This window comes from Poromitra crassiceps, assembly GCF_964638095.1.
Source record: "Poromitra crassiceps genome assembly, contig: HAP1_SCAFFOLD_379, whole genome shotgun sequence".
Taxonomy (NCBI): Eukaryota; Metazoa; Chordata; class Actinopteri; order Beryciformes; family Melamphaidae; genus Poromitra; species Poromitra crassiceps.
Genome location: NW_028152025.1, coordinates 46,795 through 66,794, shown reverse-complemented (window position 1 = coordinate 66,794; position 20,000 = coordinate 46,795). Strand labels below are relative to the sequence as shown.

The following is a 20,000-nucleotide window of genomic DNA, read 5'->3' as shown; positions in this document are numbered from 1 at the left end:
GAAGTGTATGCTGCTCTGCTGCTCCCCGTGCTCCCCCCCCCCCCTCAACTGCACACGCCTCCTGGGTGTGTCTTATGTGTCTGGTGGCTCTCAGTCTCTGCTGAGTTTGCTGCGCACACACAGTGAATGGTGCGCGACATTCAGCTTTTTGGTTCCGCGTGTGTTTGTCACGGGCTGGCATGCTTCCAGTTCGGAATAATAATGCTGATTATGTGAATGTGCTGTTGCAGCGTACATGGAAGTGCTCAGTTGTGACAGCGGATGCTGCTGCTGGGGGCACAGCTGGCGTTGTGCTCGTTTATGGAGGCACGTCGATGCATACGGACGGATGCGATGCGATTTCCTCATTTTGCCCAGTGACTATTTCTGTGTGTTTGGCTCCTTTTTCTCTGATCAGGAGAGTGCTGTCGCCACCTAATGGGTTTGTAAAATAGGTTATCGACCTCCAATAGCTACAATATTGTTAGAGGCGACGTAAGAAGCTTAGATCGACACCCCCCCGTCAAAAAAACAATTTGGAGTTATGACGCCATTTGGCGTCGCTGGCACTGTACGGTAAATTTCTAATGACGCCATATGGCGTCGCTGGCACTGAACGTGTTAATATGCAAACGTGGCAGAAATGAATCAGGTCATCTATTCTACAGGGGAAGCCTGTGGTGTAAACATTTTAATTGCAATTTAAATATCATGCGTTATTCTTGATAATGTCCTAAAACTAAAACGACCTAGATGATTGGATCATTTGATTGTGATTGAAGCGTGTTTAGCCGTGTGTTGTATTCAATTATTTTACTCTAGTTTTGCCTTCATGCAATTTAGTGCAACTTAGCAAGAAAAATAAACAAATAAACAGCAACGAAAATGGTGAATATCTACATCGCTTTCCTATGAGCTATTTGGAGAGAAACAAATAACTCAAGAAGTGAAGAAACGTACATGGAGTTTGGACATAGTTGTCTCTGAATAGCATTTTATGTTTTTATGTCCTGAAATGTGACCTGTGATATGTTCTCTATTTTTATAATCTATTTTCTTGTTTTTTGCTAGATCTGTGATATGAAATCTATATTTTTTTTAATCTATTTCCTTGTTGTTGTTTTTTAGCTAGATCTTAACACGTTCACTGCCAACGACGTGTTAACACGTTTTCAGAATCCAGCTGTTGACTGCCAACGACGTGTTAACACGTCAAAAAAAAATCGATTTTTTTTTTTTGACGGTGGGATGTGCATCTAACCTTTTTACATCTCTTATATAAGTATTGGACGTGTACAACGTGTACAACCCATTCCACCGACCCACTAAGTGGCGACAAGGAAGGAGGAAGGCAAGCAAAAAGCAGTGTGACGAAACCATTCTCATGAAAATGGATTGGCGAAAACGCTTTCGTTTTCGCGCTGATTGCTGGCAGTGCGGGATTGCAAATTTGCATAATAGATCACAGATGGAACACACTTTGAAACACGCAGCATAAATATGACCAGAATCGCAAAAGCTTGATCAAAGCTCTCAACCAAAACTCCAAGAAGCGAGCGAGTCCAACCAGACTTCCTCAAAGAGCGGCCGCTCAGACAGGCACAGCCGCACAGCAGCTGCAAAGCAGTGAGACTGGTGACAAGCTTGTGACACGGCCGCTGGCTGCAGCCAAGAGGAACGCCCACAGAGGGAGGAGTTGGAAGCAGAGGGGAGTTTCCTGCTGTTATGGAGGAAATTACTGTTCAAAACTATTGTTTAGGTCTTACTGATGCCAAAAATGAATGGTTAAAGTGACTGTTCTATCGAATTTCACAAAAAGCCGTTTATCTCTGAATAATTTTTCTGACGCTGAAACCATGCTGTATTCAACTGCTAATGCTTACATAACTACTAACTCTACAAACTAACTCTTTTAGACAGAGAAAGCACACATTCTATTAGTTGTTTTGAGATATTGTGTGTTCACAAAATCTTAGGAGAAAAGAATCCTCGGCTCTTGTAAAATGAGCCAGAATCCTCAAAAAAAAAACTGGCAGAACCTACCTACAGCATTGAAAAAAGGGCTGGCAGTCAATGTGTTAACAGTTCTGTGTGTAAATTCTGCTTTTATTCAGTGAATACTGTGAGCGAGAATCAATAAACTCAAACTCAAACTCATCTAATATCCACAAACGACCTATTTTTTATTTGGTCTAAAAGTTACCAAGCCGTTCAGTTGAGGCGATAGATTGACCCTGCAACCCTGGCGACATAAAGAGCACATCAGTGACATCAGTGCTTCCAAAAGGCTGAAATCCAACTTTCTTAACGGTTAATTACTTTAAGTTGTCTTTACATTTGTCCAACGGAACCCAAATGATGGAATATGCCAACAGAAAAAAAGCATCTCTCCTAAGGAGGAGATGAATTTCCAGTGCACGAGCGTCAGGCGTCAAGTCAGCCAGAATGTAAAAGTAGCCTACTGTAGGTCTTCTGCTTTAGGGCTTTCAAAGTAAAATCTGTATTGTAACATTAACCTTAATATTAATTTTGATTTATGCTTTACAGCCGCAATTTCACTCCATCGTCGTAACCTTAACATCACAACGAGTATTTTGATACAGGGTTTCTGTTTAATTCGTTGAAATACATTATTTTCCTCCAAAAGTAACAATTTGAAAGCCTTTTATTCTGAAAGGAAAATTGCGGTATTTCCGTGGCTAGTCTCGCTTAACTCTCGCTGTTTTGAGACAGCCCAAAAATTACAAAGTCGTGTACGATTCAGAAAGGTAATGTTAGTTTAAATTTATATACAGTGATTACATTGATGAACTGTTTGTCCGGCCGATGTATTGAAGACAACGTCAGGTCAGTCTACTGGTTCCAGGTCGCCTGGAGTTTATCCATTGAAACGCCCGTTCCAGGGGTGCAGCTGAACGGGTTTTGGGAGGCGGTGTGAATGATGCGATGGCCTTCACCCCCCCGCTACTTACTCGTGTTTAACCCGTACTTTTGATGTTTAAAAAAAAAAAGGTATTACAGTCACCTGGAAGCAGGGAAGTCTCATGGCTGTGATTGGCTGGTTCCCTGGGGAAGTGTAGGAGTGTCGTCTGACGCCGGCCCCGCCCCCTGGCAGGGTCAGGTGGGGTGAAGGCGAAGGGGGCGGGTCCTCCGTTGGCTGGTGATAGCGAATCAGCTTGGAGGACGGCGCGTAGCCTCTTCTGCCTGGGTGCCACATACAGAGAGTGTAAGTAGGGTGAGTGTTGAGGTTATAAGATGTAGCAATATACATTTTACACGCTCGACAACAAGAGTTTAAAATATGATACATTTGTATGATTTTCTTTTGCATCATTTAGCCAGAAACACAAATAAATAAACAAATAAATAAACAAACAAACAAATAAACAAATAAATCAATCCATAAATGGGGGATCCTAGGTCAGGAATCTATATTTTTAATAGCTGACATTCAGCAATCACTTTAACCACTTTCCCAGTAACTACATTCTGAGAGTAGAATACACCAAGGTTCTGGATTTGGAGGCTGCCAAAGTGGCTGGTTGAGTCCAATTTACCAACCAAAATGTGCCTGCACTTGGTTGTTTGTGTAATGATGGTAATTAACCAGCAGGTGGCTCCCATGAGCTGCACTTGAGAAAAGCTGCACTGGCACCAGAGGGTTTCCTTCTGAGGGATCAGTAGTGTCCTCTCTCCTGCTAATCACCGCCAAGCCGTTTATCTCCTCTGCTCTGCCTCTAGTCTCTCTGTGGCTGTTACCAGCTCCTCTCTCCCTCCTGCCTCTGCTCTGTCTCTAGTCTCTCTGTGGCTGTTACCAGCTCCTCTCTCCCTCCTGCCTCTGCTCTGTCTCTAGTCTCTCTGTGGCTGTTACCAGCTCCTCTCTCCCTCCTGCCTCTGCTCTGTCTCTAGTCTCTCTGTGGCTGTTACCAGCTCCTCTCTCCCTCCTGCCTCTAGTCTCTCTGTGGCTGCTACCAGCTCCTCTCTCCCTCCTGCCTCTGCTCTGTCTCTAGTCTCTCTGTGGCTGTTACCAGCTCCTCTCTCCCTCCTGTCTCTGCTCTGTCTCTAGTCTCTCTGTGGCTGTTACCAGCTCCTCTCTCCCTCCTGCCTCTGCTCTGTCTCTAGTCTCTCTGTGGCTGTTACCAGCTCCTCTCTCCCTCCTGTCTCTGCTATAAATCACATCGTTAACCACTGACCTCTGGGTTCTTTCTCCCAACGTTAGCATAAACCCCTATTAAATCTGTTGATCGTATGTGAGAGTAACCAGAGGAATGTACCGTAAATTCCGGACTATAAGGCGCACCGGTCTATAAGCCGCACCTTCAAAGGTGACTATTTTTTTCTTATATAAGCCGCACCGGACTATAAGCCGCGGGTGTTTTAATGGTATTTTTTGTTTTTTTTACAGTGCACACAGTGTCCGCGGTGTGGTGAAAAGAGGGCAAGAGAGGAAATTAAAACAGAAGTGGATTTATAGTTAGAAAGAGTGCTAAAGAAGAGAGAATTCCGTTTTTTATTTTTTTATTTTAGTTACTCACAGTACTATTGACCAGTCCAACTCAAAAGATATTCGGCAGTTTCACTTTGAGCTCTTGTTCCGCCGCTGTCCATCAATGGTTATGACGAGTCTCGCTGGGTACAGTACGCCAAAGCGATATCCATTGACTTTAACCTTTTCGATGATGCTGTTGTATGTTGCGCGTTTCTGTTGCACCAACGCGGAGAGGTCCTGCCGGACGAAAAAGCGCGTACCCTCCCAGGTGAGGGGCTTCTTCCCCGCAGCCTGGAGGATGAGTTGACGGTCGGGCCAGCGGAGTAGGCAGATGAAGATGGCCCTCGGTGGCAGGCCGGGGTCTGGACGTGGCCGAGGCGCCCGGTGTGCCCTGTCCACCTCTGGTGGTTTCTCGCCTTCCTTCAGGTCCAGGATGTAACACAGGATTTTGCCACGAAAGCGTCCATGTCACCAATCTCAGCTCCCTCTTTTACATTGATCAGGCGAATGTTATTTCTTTTACTGCTGCTGATTAAGTCATCAACCTGCGTGTGCAGCGTTTCGATGTTTTTGCATTTTATCCACTTTCGGACTCACTGTGTTGTTTTTGTCCTCCAGTGCGCTGATGCGCTTTTCCGCATTAGAAACTCTTCACGGTTGCATTATTTTCTTTAGTGAGTGAGTGGATGGACTTCTGCACGTTTTCAAACTTGTTTTCAAGCTGCTCAAACCTCTGAGCGATGTCGGACTTAATCGATAGTGTTTCACGGAGTAAAAGTTTAGCCCAAGCCGTGTATCTCCAGCCTCCAGCAGGTGAGTCATTTCCTCATTCATGGCGGTGATTTCTTCGTCTTTTTCTTTCTGCGTACCTGTGTTGTGTTATGTTATGTTATGTTATGTTGTTAAAAGAGGGCAAGAGAGGAAATTAAAACAGAAGTGGATTTATAGTTAGAAAGAGTGCTAAAAAAGAGAGATTTTTTTTTTTTTTTTGGAAAAAATCCATAGATAAGCCGCACCGTTATATAAGCCGCAGGGGCCAAAAAAGGCCAAAAAACGGGAAAAAAGCCGCGGCTTATAGTCCGGAATTTACGGTAGTTAATTTAATTAAAGGTCCTATTGATAACATTTTTGAAAAATAAAAAATAAAAAAATACATCCACTGAGCTTTTAGAAAGGTGCACTCATGGCTGTGTTTACTAATGTTAACATGCTTCGGGAAACACCATTATTGTTTTTCCCTGACTGGCTGCTTGCATCATCAACTATGTCTGTGATTGGCCCAGTTACACTATGACGCTGTCTGTGATTGGCCCAGTTACACTATGACGCTGTCTGTGATTGGCCCAGTTACATGACGCTGTCTGTGATTGGCCCAGTTACATTGTAATTTCAGGAAATCACTGGGGATGGCTGGAGGTCCAGACTGATCCGTGGAGTGAAACAGAATGCAAGGTCATGTGATCAGGGTGGTTTTAACCAGGCTAGACTGTTAGGCCGTTAACATACAGAACACATTTATGAATGTGCCAGTGCCTATTGTTCTGTTATTTTCACTTATTGGTCTCCTCCCGTTTATGCTGTGCTTTGTCTTGGAGGTCAACATGTCTCTCCTTTAGCCACATACACAGAAGAAGAGAGAGGTTTCCGTTTCCAGTTAGTTTGGAATAAAGAAGAAACAACCTATATCCAGTGCACAAAACATTGACATTTGCTATCGGGTAGCCTACATCTTTCCTGGGAAAGATTCTCTGCTGCACAGTAAGTGAAGCGTTTTACATTTCCGTCTGTAGCGACAGTGGTTTATTTGGAATAAACAGAAGAAGAAGAACAGTGGTAAGTAGTGATCATGAGCAGTGATAGCCACCATGACTGAACAGACGGAGAGAAGAGAAACTCAAACTGCCTCAACCGACAAGCCAAGCTCCGCCCACGCTGTTTGATTGACAGGTGATGGCGGTTGGTTCTTCTCACCCCCTGCGTCGACCAGCCAGCGTCTCTTGTCTCCGCGGCTGTCGGCCTCGCTGATGACGGCCACCAGCTCTCCCCGGGCCAGGCTGAGGTCCAGGTCCCTGCTGCCCACCACCGCACACGACACCTGGTAGATCTTCCCTGAGCCGTGAGCCTGGGTCAGCTGCTTCAGACGCCGCTGAGATGATGGACTCAGAGGCTGGAGCACAGACAGACAGACACACACACACACACACACACACACACACACACACACACACACACACACACACACACACACACAGAGAGACAGACACACACACACACACACACACACACACACACACACAGAGAGACAGACAGACAGACAGACAGACACACACACACACACACACACACACACACACACACACACACACACACAGAGAGACAGACAGACACAGACAGACAGACAGACAGACAGACAGACACACACACACACACACACACACACACACACACAGAGACAGACAGTCAGACAGACAGTCAGACAGACAGACAGACAGACAGACACACACACACACACACACACACACACACACACACACAGACAGACAGTCAGACAGACAGACAGACAGACAGACACACACACACACACACACACACACACAGAGACAGACAGACACACAGACACACACACAGAGACAGACAGACAGACAGACAGACAGACAGACAGACACACACACACACACACACACACACACACACACACACACACACACACACACACAGAGCACACACACACACAGACAGACAGACACACAGACAGACACACACAGGCAGGGAGGAACTTCAGAACAGAGTAGAATAAAGTGTTTGATGGATAGAACTAGAACAAACAGAAGATTCTTAACGAACACTCTGCCGACTTTCAACCAGCTTTGCATCATTACAACATCAGTATATTTGAGTTAAGTTGTGGACCAGTGATGTCATTCATGCACAAATGACATCACTGGTCCACAACCTAATTCAAATCAACTCTCAATAACTGTCAAACTAAATGAATGACTGTATGATAAACTACTGATGTTGTAATGATACAAAGCTGGTTGAGAATCGGCGGAGTGTTCCTTTAAGCAAATCCAGCTGGTACAATAGCAATGGTGACTGGTGAATTTTGGGACATACTGGAGAAAAAAAGTAAAAGAATATCCTGCCCTGGTTGTTATGACTTTGTGAAAATAATAATCCAAACCTTTTTCACGCAAATAACTGAGACCATACAGCAATGATTCAACCTATCCAGATTATAAAAGCTTTTGAATATACAATTCTAAACGAGTGAGTACCTCTTTCCTCTGGCGCACGGGAAGTGATGCGTTTTAACGTTTCCGGCAGCAGCAACAACAGAGGTTTGTTTGGAATAAACAGAAGAAACTGGGCAGTTAGCATGAGCTGAGCTAGCCACCATGACACATTACCCGCTCGGAGGAAGGCAAGCTGCTAAAAAAAAAAAAGCGAAAGTGAACGTCTATGAGCCAAAAGTAGAGAATGGGGCATTTATCTTACAAAGATGAAGAACACTCCAAGATGAGAAGGGAGGATGAGGAGCGATTATGTTTCGCTATTGTTTTTTAGCTGAGGTCTACATTGAGAAGGCAATGCACGCTTTTATTTATATAGCACATTTCATACACAAGGCAAATTCAATGTGCTCCAATAAAAACACTAAAAATATTGACAATTTGCATGTTAAAAATGACATTAAAGAAGAAAGACAAAAATAGTTAAGTAATAAAAAATATAAATATGATTTGATCACAGAATACCAGTATAGAAACAGACCTCTAATACGTTTCTGACTATCAATCGCCGTCTTGGAACATAGGAATGGATCTTTATCTTTATGTACCTAATAGGTCATATTTACAGGAAGCAGATGATCGATGGCGTCTATGCCTCGCCGTGGGTCGTGCGGGTCAAACAGATTTTGGATGACTGTGGCTTGTCTTACCTCTGGCTTACACAGCAGTGCAACAACATTGACTGGTTGAAGCTAACTGTTGAGCAAAGTCTTAAGGATCAGTTCATGCAGAAATGGCAAAGTGAGCTCAGAAGCATGACATCATGTGACTTGTAGGTAGAATTAAAAAAAGAACTCAAACTGGAAAATTATCTGCTGTATGTAAACCAGAGGCATAGACATGCAATCTGTAACTTCAGGGTTAATAACACCAGAATCCCCAAGGTTGTTGGTAGATATAAAGGACTGCATAGAAGTATGAGGATCTGTAACCTCTGTAGTGACAACTGTGTGCGAGACGAGTATCATATTTTGTTTGAATGCAAGTTGTGTGCGAGACGAGTATCATATTTTGTTTGAATGCAAGAATGCGAAAATTTTGAATTTCAGAGAGTTATATTTACCCAGATATTATTTAACTCATCCATCTATGTTTAAACTGATTTTACTACTACAATCAGACAGACATGTGTAAATTAGGTGCTTTTTTGAAGAATGTCCTGCCTCTGTTAAATGCCATATGCACTAGCCATGCCGTGTGCCATTGTATATTGTTTTTGTATGTTTTGTTTGTGCTCCATACCATGTGATCATGGTCAATGAGTCACATTAAATAAATGAATGAATGAAAGAAATGCTGAGACCTGTGCATCCAGTTCATGCAGTTATCAGTGATGGTATGTCTGGTAGCTTGAAGGAATTTGACCTAGTTTCTGACGTCTGACATGAAGCTAAGCAGGAAATACAGGCAGCAGCAGCAGCGCACGGCGTCAGAGAGAGAGAGTTGCTTCAGCCTAATGAGCCACACACACACGTGCAGAACCATGCTATATCCATCAGCTCCATAATCACATGTCAATAGACACCAGACCACAACACCAACACTTTTTCAACATCAGAAAAGTTTGGGGAAATATGGAATGCAAAGTAGACACTTTACTATTGAGAATATGTTTTGTCCATCATCTCTCACACTGTTACCAAATATTTCAAAATAAACAACCTCCCGCCAAAGGCCAATTATATTTTCAGAAAAGCACTGATGTTGCCTTACATTAGTTTGAAAGCACTTAGGACGCTTTTCAACCACACACACAGCATAGTATCGCTTCTAATCGCAACTGGTCGTCATAGCGACGCCACGTGAAATTGCCACTGTGAAACTGTATTCAAGGAGCCTCTGAGGCTCCCTTATATAGCGCCCCTACATGTACAATTAACCTCTTGCATTACATGGAACTTTTTATTTTATTTTATTTTTATTCCTAAGGTTACACACCAGAGGCAAAGCTAACCGAGTAGCTACCGTTAGCATTATGTGCACACAACAGAAGACAATTCTCTCTGACCAATCAGCAGTCTGCACAGTGTTTCAGGTACTCCAGCTGCAGTGTGGTACCCACCTGGACGATGGGGGCGTTGAGCGTGTCCTCCACGTTTCGGCACACCGTCTCCAGCCGCCTCGCCCCCTCCAACACCGCAGACTCCGCCCACTCCCAGAACACACGGGACTCCAGAGAGCTGTGAGGGAGCTGGAAGGAGATGGAGAGGGAGAGAGAGAGGGAGAGAGAGAGAGAGAGAGGGAGGGAGGGAGAGAGAGAGAGAGAGAGAGGGGGAGGGAGAGAGAGAGAGAGAGTGAGAGAGAGAGGGAGAGAGGGAGAGAGAGAGTGAGAGAGAGAGAGAGAGAGAGAGAGAGAGAGAGAGTTGAGGGGAAGGGTTTATGACAATTAAATGTATCCTTTAAAAGTCGTTAAGGCACAAAGTCTTCATTGTGTGTGGTGCGTAGTTCGTTTTTGGAGGATCATTGATTAGTTGTAATGTAAAATAACAGTCATCCACCTAAAATAGACTCAGCTGTTTTCTATAAACCCTTTTCACAAACATGGCTGACGTACTTCCACTTCGTCTGAACAGGATATAGATTAGTTCGCTTTTCTGCCTCGTCCGACTCTGTCTGTGATGATCCCTTATTTTGTGTTTCAACACAATATGTTGTCACTGACATGTCTTTCGGTTTCTGTTGTCAGACGACTGCAAGACTCTCCCATGTTACTCTTCTGAAGCACTTTGTGACTTTGCTCTGTGAAAGGTGCCTTGCTAAGGGGCACCTCAGTGGTGGTAATGAGGGAGGGGCAAGCGCTGCTTTTCCACTTTCTCCACCCGACTTTCTCCTGCCGGTGTGGTTTTGACTTTAGAGCACAGCACTAACAATGCCGGGGTTTCGGGGGTTCGATTCCCACTACACATGATAGTGTTTATAGTGTTGTTACCTGTTGTGCGAAGCCCTGAAACAGCTGCTCCATGTCTGAAGCCAAGTCTTTATGCAGACAGCTGAACGTCCCCAACGTGCTCCACATCATCTGCAGAGCCAAACCGTTAAACTGAGGGAGCTCGTTCAGGAGCAGCGTGTTGATCGTCCTGAGAGGAGAGGAGAGGAGAGGAGAGGAGAGGAGAAGAGAAGAGAGAAGGAGAGGAGAGGAGGAGAGGAGAGGAGAGGAGAGGAGAGGAGAGGAGAGGAGAGGAGAGGAGAGGAGAGAAGGAGAGGAGAGAAGGAGAGAAGGAGAGGAGAGGAGATCAGATATCAGTATCTTGCTCAAGATTTCGACGGAGATGGATGCATCGTCTATTTACAGGGATCAAACCTGTGAGCCTCCAGTTATGGGACGGTCCCTCCAGACACCAGCCCAGCCTCCCCTCCCCTCTCTACGTACCTGTATGTGTTGGCCACGGCCTGCTCGTCGTAGCTCAGAGTGGATCGAGCTTCTATCATTTCGTAGTCGAGCAGCTTGTCCAGCCTCTTCCTGATCAGGTTCCTCGGGCCCACCAGGAGGTCGCGGAGCGCACACAGCGGCTTGTGGATCAACTTCTGCATCCTCGTCTCCTGGATGGAGTGAAAGAAGGAGTGGTCTGCATGTTCAACATTGGCAAACTGTTGTTTTCTGTGACTGTGTGTGTCAGGTCTAAATCCCCATAAACCGGCTTTTCAATGATGTTCAGGACATCTAGATGAATGCATTTCTCCAGGCAAATTGTTCCAAAGTTTAGGCGCCCTGATTTCAAATGCTTAGTCATCTTTAGTTTTTAAACTGACCATTGGAACAGTCAGAAGATTTAATTGTAGTTTTATGTGCTTTGTTTTTAACATGTTTTATCTTTTAGCCCTCCTCCCCTTTCCCCTTTCCTCTTATGAGGCAGGCCGACATTGTAAATAAGAATTTTGTTCTTAATTGTCTCGCCTGGTAAAATAAAGGTAAAATAAATAATAAAAGAAGATGTTGTCTGCTGATAGACGACTCTGAAGTTAAAGTGGGAGACAAACCACTGCTTTGACAGTTAACAAGAAATGTTTTAAATCAGTCCTTAAACTGAATGTTCAGGTGACTAGGACAGGACTACGAGACAGGAAAGACAGGACAGAGAGACATATCAACCAGACACTGGTGTGATCAGGGTAATATGACTCCTCAGAGAATACATGTGACTTCCTAGCACAGAAAAACACATAGACAAGCAATGTCAGCATCACCTGCGGCCTATTAAGTAAACACGTAGACAAGCATAAGTCAATGTCAGCATCGCCTGCGGCCTATTAAGTAAACACGTAGACAAGCATAAGTCAATGTCAGCATCCCCCGCGGCCTATTAGGTAAACACGTAGGTAAACACGTAGCGTTGGAATGAGATTCTCACACGGCCCACAGAAACTACACTATGTGCTTTTGATGGAAATTACAAAACTGATTGTGTAGTGCAGCCATTCCCAACCTGTGGGCCGGGGCCCACTGGTGGAGCCGCGAATGTATTGCAAGTGGCCCGCCAAATCATTTGCAAAACAAAAAAATAATCATTATTATTATGTATGAGAATGCATTTCTTCATTGTTGAATGATAGCGTTATTTAATTTGTAATCAATTATTTGTTAATTAGCCTATTGTAGACAGACCCGCACTTTTAGTTTCCGATTTCTGTCTGGTGCTGATGGTGTTCTCTGGCCTGGGCGCCTGATTCCCTGCCTACAAACACAAGGGTCACAGGTTCGCGCCCCCGTGCTACCTCCGGCTTGGTCGGGCGTGCATGGTGTAGTCTGTTAAGTCTGGATTTCCTGCATCGCCCGGCCAAGAACACAACACTTGACTCACAAATGTAGGAAGTATCCATTGTCTGAGAGCGGTGGTGATCTCCTTGTAGGAAACGGCTGGTTTCTCTCCGTCCATGTCCAAGTCAAACTCCTCTGTCTTAGCAGCCAGGAAGCTCTGGAGACCAACGAAGAAGAGCTGAGTGTCACACTGTTGCACTCTGCACAAGTTTTATGTTCCTAGACTACTTTTGATTAACAGGCTGATTGTGGGATTATGGAATTTACCAACACTCACTGGTTTTTAGTACTTAAACAATGATACACTACAATTCTATATTACTCAGATTTCTATCAAAAGCTTAATCATTTTCGTCTTTTGTCTAAAAAATAGCAAACAAAAAATGGTGGTTACAGCTGATACAGCATCACAAATCCTTTCTTTGTTTCATATCAAAATGAATACTGCGACTTAAGAGTGAGGAAGGAAGGAAGGAAGGAAGCAAGGAAACAAGATTTACAAGTTACACAATATGTAAGAGCATATAATACTGTAAGTCACTATTGAAATAGCATCAGCTAAATGCCTAAATGGTAAAGAGTAAAGTCAACTTGTTGTGGGAGAAGAAGAAAAGAAAACAGCAGTAGAGAGAAGGGGGAGGAAAAAGAAGGAAGGAAAATATGAACAGATGGGGAAATGAGAAAATGGCTATACTGCAGGGTTTCCTCTATATGCATTTAGTAGCAGCAGCCCACCGCTGCTACATCCTGCCCACCGCTGCTTCAAAATAAGATATATATTGTTTGGGGGACCTGGCCAAGAAAAGCAGCATGAAGCTACATATGCTACAAACATGACATCATATAACATCACTTGTATAGAGTAATAAATGGTACAAAGCACAAACTGTTATAGAAAAGTAAATCCGTGCAAATTCTCCGGGCGGGCGCCGTCGTACGACACGCGCTTAAACCACCGTCCCACCCCCACTACCCCCGGCCCGGAAACACTGTACTGTATATACACTGTATATACACTGTAATACACTGTATGTATTAACTGTATATTTACACTGTACTGTAAAGAAGTAGAGGAAATACACTGCACTGTACAGTATACAAGGGATCAGCCAAGCAGCATTTTGGTAAACAAACCGCGTCACTGGGTGGCAACGGCAATGGAACCCTATGGAGCCCAAGTGGCATGGGGCTTGCGTGTCTGACTCTAGTCGGCTAACTCTGTTTACATTTTAAAAACTGCGACAGTTCACATAACTTTAACACGACATGCATACTGTATACATCAAACTCTTGAGCTACTTCTGTTCTCACTCAGAATGTCAAAATATAAGCGATGTCATGTATAGTTTTTGAGATATTAACGTTTGTTTGGCACAACTCATACTATTAACTGCCGCGGGGTTCCGCATTTCTGGGTGTCAAGTGACGTCACGCTGATTCATCCTATATAAGGAAGTAGGAACATGTTTAGAAGAGGAGGATACAACACTACTCCTTGTTGAGAGCAGAAGCCTCTGGTTAGGAATAGAAAGAGGAGGGGGAACAGAGGTTCCTCAGAGGAGAACTTGAGAGTGGAAAGGTACACAGCAGAAAAGTCTGTGTTTGACCTCAGGCTCTGGAGGAACGTCTGACTCAACCACACACAGCCACTGGCTCATGGATAACGTTGACAGTCTAAAGCTGCATGTCCACTGGTAACTTCTGAGGCTTTGCATGGACTGACTGCTAACATCTGACTGGGAGAACAGATAGACACTCCCTTCTGCTTAAAGTAGAGGTGGACGATATATTGATATAATATCGATATTGTGATATCAGACTAGAGATCCTCTGGGATTGTGGTCATCGTAATCTCGTGATATAGCTTAGGCTGAAGCTGATTTGACTGTTCTACAGTCGCGTTGTAGAGAGAAATGAACAATGAATGCCTCTACCTGCTTTACCATCATATGCACGTTATCCCACTAATGCTAATCATTTCATAATTTCCACAAAATATCGTCACATTATCATTATCAAGGTATTGGGTACAAATTATTGTGATATTTCATGTTGGCAATATTACCCTAACCCTCACCCAAAGTGAGTGTGAAGAGCGATGATGCTGAAAAAGAGGGATGGCTGTGCACAATTTGCTCCGCCTACCTGTAGATGGTGCAGGTACATCTCCACGTTCTCCAGCAGCTCCAGGATTCCGCTCTCCAAGACGTAAAAGAAACCTTCCAGGGCGTCAAACTCCTCGTCCACCAGCTGGAACAGAACACAGAGAGAGGACATAGAGAACGTTAGGCTTCTGACGGGGCAACATAACAAAGTGTCAGGAACACAGAGGGAACATACAGAACAGAACATCACATTTATATTTTTGTGTCGCAGGATGAGTGAATTCCTTATTTAGTTGCTGGCTTGGAATTGTTTAAGCACCGCTGGGATGATGTTCTATGAAATCAACATTATGTACAAAACGTACCAAACCATAGATTCCCCCATGACGATTGAAGAACGCTGGTTTCATGCTGCAGGCAGATGCATTTTGTCTACATGGATTCTAGCCACGTGCTGGAGCTGCTCCCCATCCGAGCTTCACTGCCTTTCTACAAAGTCTTACAACGATCATCATTCAATATTAATACTACACTAGTACATGCACACAGGGTACATGTAGGTGCCACCGCTCCATTCTGTCCTCTTAGGTTACACTTGTTTGTTCCAATGCAGCTTTTTAATCGTCCGCTCACAACGGAAAGCATGAAATGACAGATCTGGATGCACACAAGAAAAATGGGTTCGGGGTTTTTTCGAGCCTCAAAATCAAAAATTTGTAGAGCCTCAAAATGTTACGCAGATAGAAACACGTAAGCTTTGTTAAAAAAGAGACGAAGAAAGAGTGGAATAACGCGATGACGATGGAAATATTGAAAACAAATACAGCCATGATGGGAGACATACATGTGACATTTTCATGCCAAGTGTGGTTGTCTGCAGATGTGTTCTAAAAAGAACTCTTGGAGATCTCAAAATCCATATTGAAATGGAAAGTGTACTAAGCGTAGCAGTGGATGGCACCTTGGGGAGTCCACATAGCAGCCCAGAGAAAGACAGCCAGTTCATGAACAGGTCATATCCTCTGCTCTCTCTACACTATCCTCTATCCTCTGCTCTCTCTACAGGCCTGTTTAACACCACTCTGGTTAATTATTAATTAGTGAGGTGTGGCTGGACTCAGGCAGGGTGAGGACTGGAGGCAGGGTGAGGACTGGAGGCAGGGTGAGGACAGGAAGACTGTTTTCTGGCTCAGTGGCCCAGAGAGTTAGCTTCAGGGTCATTCACATGCAGAAACATCAATGCAATATCATACTTCATTGATCCTCACAGGGGAGCTCTTATCTTCCCCCTCCTCTACAGAGAGGTCAGAGGTCAGGGTCAAACTATGGGCTTGAACCCAAATCAAGGTCTCCCTACTAGGGATGCACGGTATACCGGTACTACAATGGTACCACGGTACCATGTCGTTAAAAACGGTACTATACCACGTTAATTTAGTACCGATACTTTTAAAAATGCCATGAGTTGCGTCAGTGTGTGACCGGCGCTGTTGGCGCTGCTCACCAAACGTCTGGTAGCCGAGACTAGCGGAGCAGCGAACATGTAACCAAACTCCATTCAAAAACATGCAGTTTTAACGGAGGAAGAGAGCGAGGAGCTGGAACTGGAACATTTTCAATTGCAGATATAAGTTTGAATTCTGAAGGACAATGTGGTGCATTTAGTCACATGGTACTGGGAAGGGAAGGATAGGTTTCTACCTGAACTTGCTTTCACACTGAGCAAGACAATCAACAAGCTGCTGCAGACCACTACATAGATGCAATCAGAGCCTCTCGCACCGCCCGCAAACAGTCAGAACAGCTGTGTGTACACTGTGTACACTGTGTACAGTACAAGCAGTAAAGTAAGTGATGCACAGGTTCATCTGTATGCCAGGCTGCAGTTAAAGCCACTTTAGTCAAGTCGAAGGGAAACAGCTTTACGACACAGAGGCCCCACAGACAGACAGCTATATGTTTATATTATGAGCGATGTGTGTACAGTAGCTATCACGTCGGCACCGTCATGTCTTCTATTTGCTGGGCGATAACAAAGAGATAACATTGAGAACAAGCTTTTACTAAGGTGTTTGTCATGTCGTGTTCATAGCTACATTCAGCTGCTGATGGCCAAAAACCTTTCAGGACTTGAGATAAAATGACTTTTTTTTCCACGGTGGGATTTTATGAATTGGCTTTTTGACCAACGAAATCCAAGTATCCACCATTCAGCAATGAGGAAATACAACTCCATTTAGCAATTTATGCCCGTTATTTTTAACCATGTGCTTTGAATGGATTTCAAGGGTCTTTAGGGCCATGAAACCAATCCAACCATCGAGGAAACTATTCTAATTTAAGTCCGAAAAGTGGAAAGTGGCAAAACTCAGTTTCAGTTAGTCCTAGCTGGCCTACCCTGGCTGCTATAAAACTCAGTTTCAGTTAGTCCTAGCTGGCCTACCCTGGCTGCTATAAAACTCAGTTTCAGTTAGTCCTAGCTGGCCTACCCTGGCTGCTATAAAACTCAGTTTCAGTTAGTCCTAGCTGGCCTACCCTGGCTGCTATAAAACTCAGTTTCAGTTAGTCCTAGCTGGCCTACCCTGGCTGCTATCCCAGTCTCGTGTTTGATGTGCTGGCTGAGTCTTGCCGTCTTCTTTGCGATGCTGTGGCTGTTGAAGCGGTTGAACTTGTCTTTGATGGTCAGCGTCTCCGTCTTCTTGTATTTGTCAGCTACAATCAAAAGACAAGGTTCAGTTCATACAGAGGTCAGTTAGTCATACAGAGGTCAGTTAGTCATACAGAGTAGGGATGGGGCCGATCCGATCCAATATCGGTATCGGGTGCCGATATTGGCACTAATTCACGAATCTGATCTTTTTTTTGCAATTCCAGCACGGGGGCGCTGGCCATAATTTGCCGATGTATAATAGTATCCTTCTTTGCCTTGTATATTTTCTTAATTTTGTCTGCTTTTTGCAAGGTATATTTAAAAAAAAATCTTTAATTGGCCAAATCTTTGCCTATACTGTATATTCAAGAAAAATATTGGTATCGGCAGATATCCAAATTCAGGTATCGGAATCGGATCGGAAGTGAAAAAATGTGGATCGTGCATCCCTAAACAGAGGGCAACTTTTAACAGGCAACAGCCCCCCTGGGTTTTGACACTGCAGCTCATATTTTGATGTGGGTCTGGGATGTTAGCACCAATAGCACAAATGGCCTTACAGTCCCATTGGTAGCTTTACCTACCCATTGAGCTACACGCTACATATTGGTTTATTATTTTTGAATAACGTTACACATTCACTGCTATCAGATCATATGATCGTAGCAGGCGGTCATGTTGCTAATCCCTCTCACCGACTTCCCGGAAGCGTTTGTACTCGTTGATGCGGCAGTTTAAGGCGATGGCCGTGTGAGCGGTCTGCTCCAGCAGGCTGTAGGCGGGGTGAGCGGGGTCCGTGTGCTTCTTGATGGTCTGCAGGAGGAGCGGGTAGCGGGCGATCCGCTGCACCGGCATCACCAGGAAGAAACTCAGAGAGGTGGCGTTCACCTCGGGCCTGGACAGAGAGGAATCGGAGAGAGGAACGACAAGGTTCAACAACACTGATGCCACTGTGATGACCCAAAGGTAGGTGAGTGGTACATCTGTGGCGTATTGTGTCATGCAGTTGTTGCATTGAGGGTGTCTTTTGAACGCCCACTAATAAACGAATTAGCTTGGGGTTCAATGTCTTCCTAAAGGACACTTTGGCAGGACACGTCACACATCGGCTGTTACAGGAAACAGGCCTCTGAGCTTTTAGTAAGTTGGCAGTCTCTCCAACGACAAAACCACCCTGCACCTTGTTTTATTTTTTTATATTGTTGGGACATTTTTTCTCTTTTTGCCCTCACAAACAAGACTATTTAGGTGCGCAGCAAACAATCTTTTATACAAATACAATTATATAACATGGTACCTTTTGTCAGTGGAGCTGTATACTTGTTACTGTGTCCTACAAAAGTATGTCTATCACTTTTTGTCTACCACATTCTTTTATGCGAAAAGCAAAAGATTCACTGCATGATAAACCTGCTTTCCGAGCAAGTAAATGACCTCTTAGGGACTCAATATGCGGACACTGTGTGGTACTTTCCCCCACTGTGCCACAAACACCTGCAAAGTGGATCTCTTTGCAGTTGTGCAAAGTCCCGGAACGTAGGTTTTCTGTGCAGTGATTGATATTTGTAAGCAGTGACCACTTGCTGCAGCTGATTCTTTTGACCTCGCGAGGCTGCTGGATTTGCACAAGATCATGATGACATCACGATCACATGACAAATCCATCTCGCCACGCCCCGATCTATTGGTTTGAATCCGATCCACCAGCGGTTTGCACCAATCAGCATCCTGTGAGGCAGCTAGGGGCGGGCTTTGGTAGTGACGCCAGCGAGAAGCGAGCCTGTGATAGACGTGATAGACAGATGGTTCATCCAATCAGCTACCAAGTAGCTTTTAAAAAAAAGTGCCTGCCCCTTTCAAAGGTTTTTCCGAGTGTGCTCCAAGATGGTTCTGTGAAAACAAACCATCTGGCAGCGTCAGGTTAGCCATGTTTAAATGATGCCTCAATGCTAATATACAGTATATATATATATATATATATATATATATATATATATATATATATATACCGTATATATATATATATATGTATATATATATATATATATATATATGTATATATATGTATATATATATATACATATATATATATATATATTAGAACACTTCCTGTGACCCTGTATGGGGTCACATATATATATATATACATGTATATCACAGGGTGACAGGGTCACATATATATCACATATATATATATATCACATATATATCACATGCATTTTAATTGACTTGAATTTTAGGCTGCCTCTTCAACATCTGGCCAGGGACAGCAGATGGAAACTAGCCGTCCAGGCTAACTCTGGCTCACTTACAGTCTTACTGTTGATTGGTGTGCATTGTCCCTGAGAAATAAACTAATAAATAAAAATAAAAATAAATAAAATAAATATATATATATATATATATATACAGTATATTAGAACACTTCCTGTGACCCTGGATGGGGCAGGGACTCAAGGGAAATAAGAAAAGTCCTTATTTAATTCACATCTTCGGTGTAGTCACTTTTATCCAAATGGTCTTACTGCACCACGACTGTGTGCACGATGAGTCTGGGAAACAGTAGAAGATGATCTGAACGTACGCTGAGGTCTTGATGACTCGGACGACCTCGGTCCAGAGCGCCTCCTTCTGTTTGAAGTCGTTCTCCACGGCTGTGATGTTGTTGTAGTTGGCCAAGAATTCCTTATAGGCCGCCTCGATGTCTGAAGACAGACTGAGGAACGAA

At 44.0% G+C, this 20,000-nt stretch overlaps 1 protein-coding gene across 1 annotated transcript in view; it reads right to left on the bottom strand.

The window, feature by feature from the left end:
- The window catches only part of LOC310771147 (rho guanine nucleotide exchange factor 37-like), a gene marked incomplete at both ends in the record, with an annotated part of 25,246 nt that extends 5,247 nt beyond the window's left edge, over positions 1-19,999 (bottom strand). The window contains 10 exons of the mRNA XM_083663812.1: positions 3,005-3,183; positions 6,440-6,635; positions 9,824-9,952; positions 10,691-10,838; positions 11,132-11,301; positions 12,561-12,674; positions 14,663-14,767; positions 17,204-17,334; positions 17,968-18,167; positions 19,857-19,999. Of these exons, the coding sequence (XP_083519938.1) occupies positions 3,005-3,183; positions 6,440-6,635; positions 9,824-9,952; positions 10,691-10,838; positions 11,132-11,301; positions 12,561-12,674; positions 14,663-14,767; positions 17,204-17,334; positions 17,968-18,167; positions 19,857-19,999 (1,515 nt within the window). The remainder of the gene's footprint in view (positions 1-3,004; positions 3,184-6,439; positions 6,636-9,823; positions 9,953-10,690; positions 10,839-11,131; positions 11,302-12,560; positions 12,675-14,662; positions 14,768-17,203; positions 17,335-17,967; positions 18,168-19,856) is intronic.
- Between the last annotated feature and the right edge of the window lies 1 nt (position 20,000).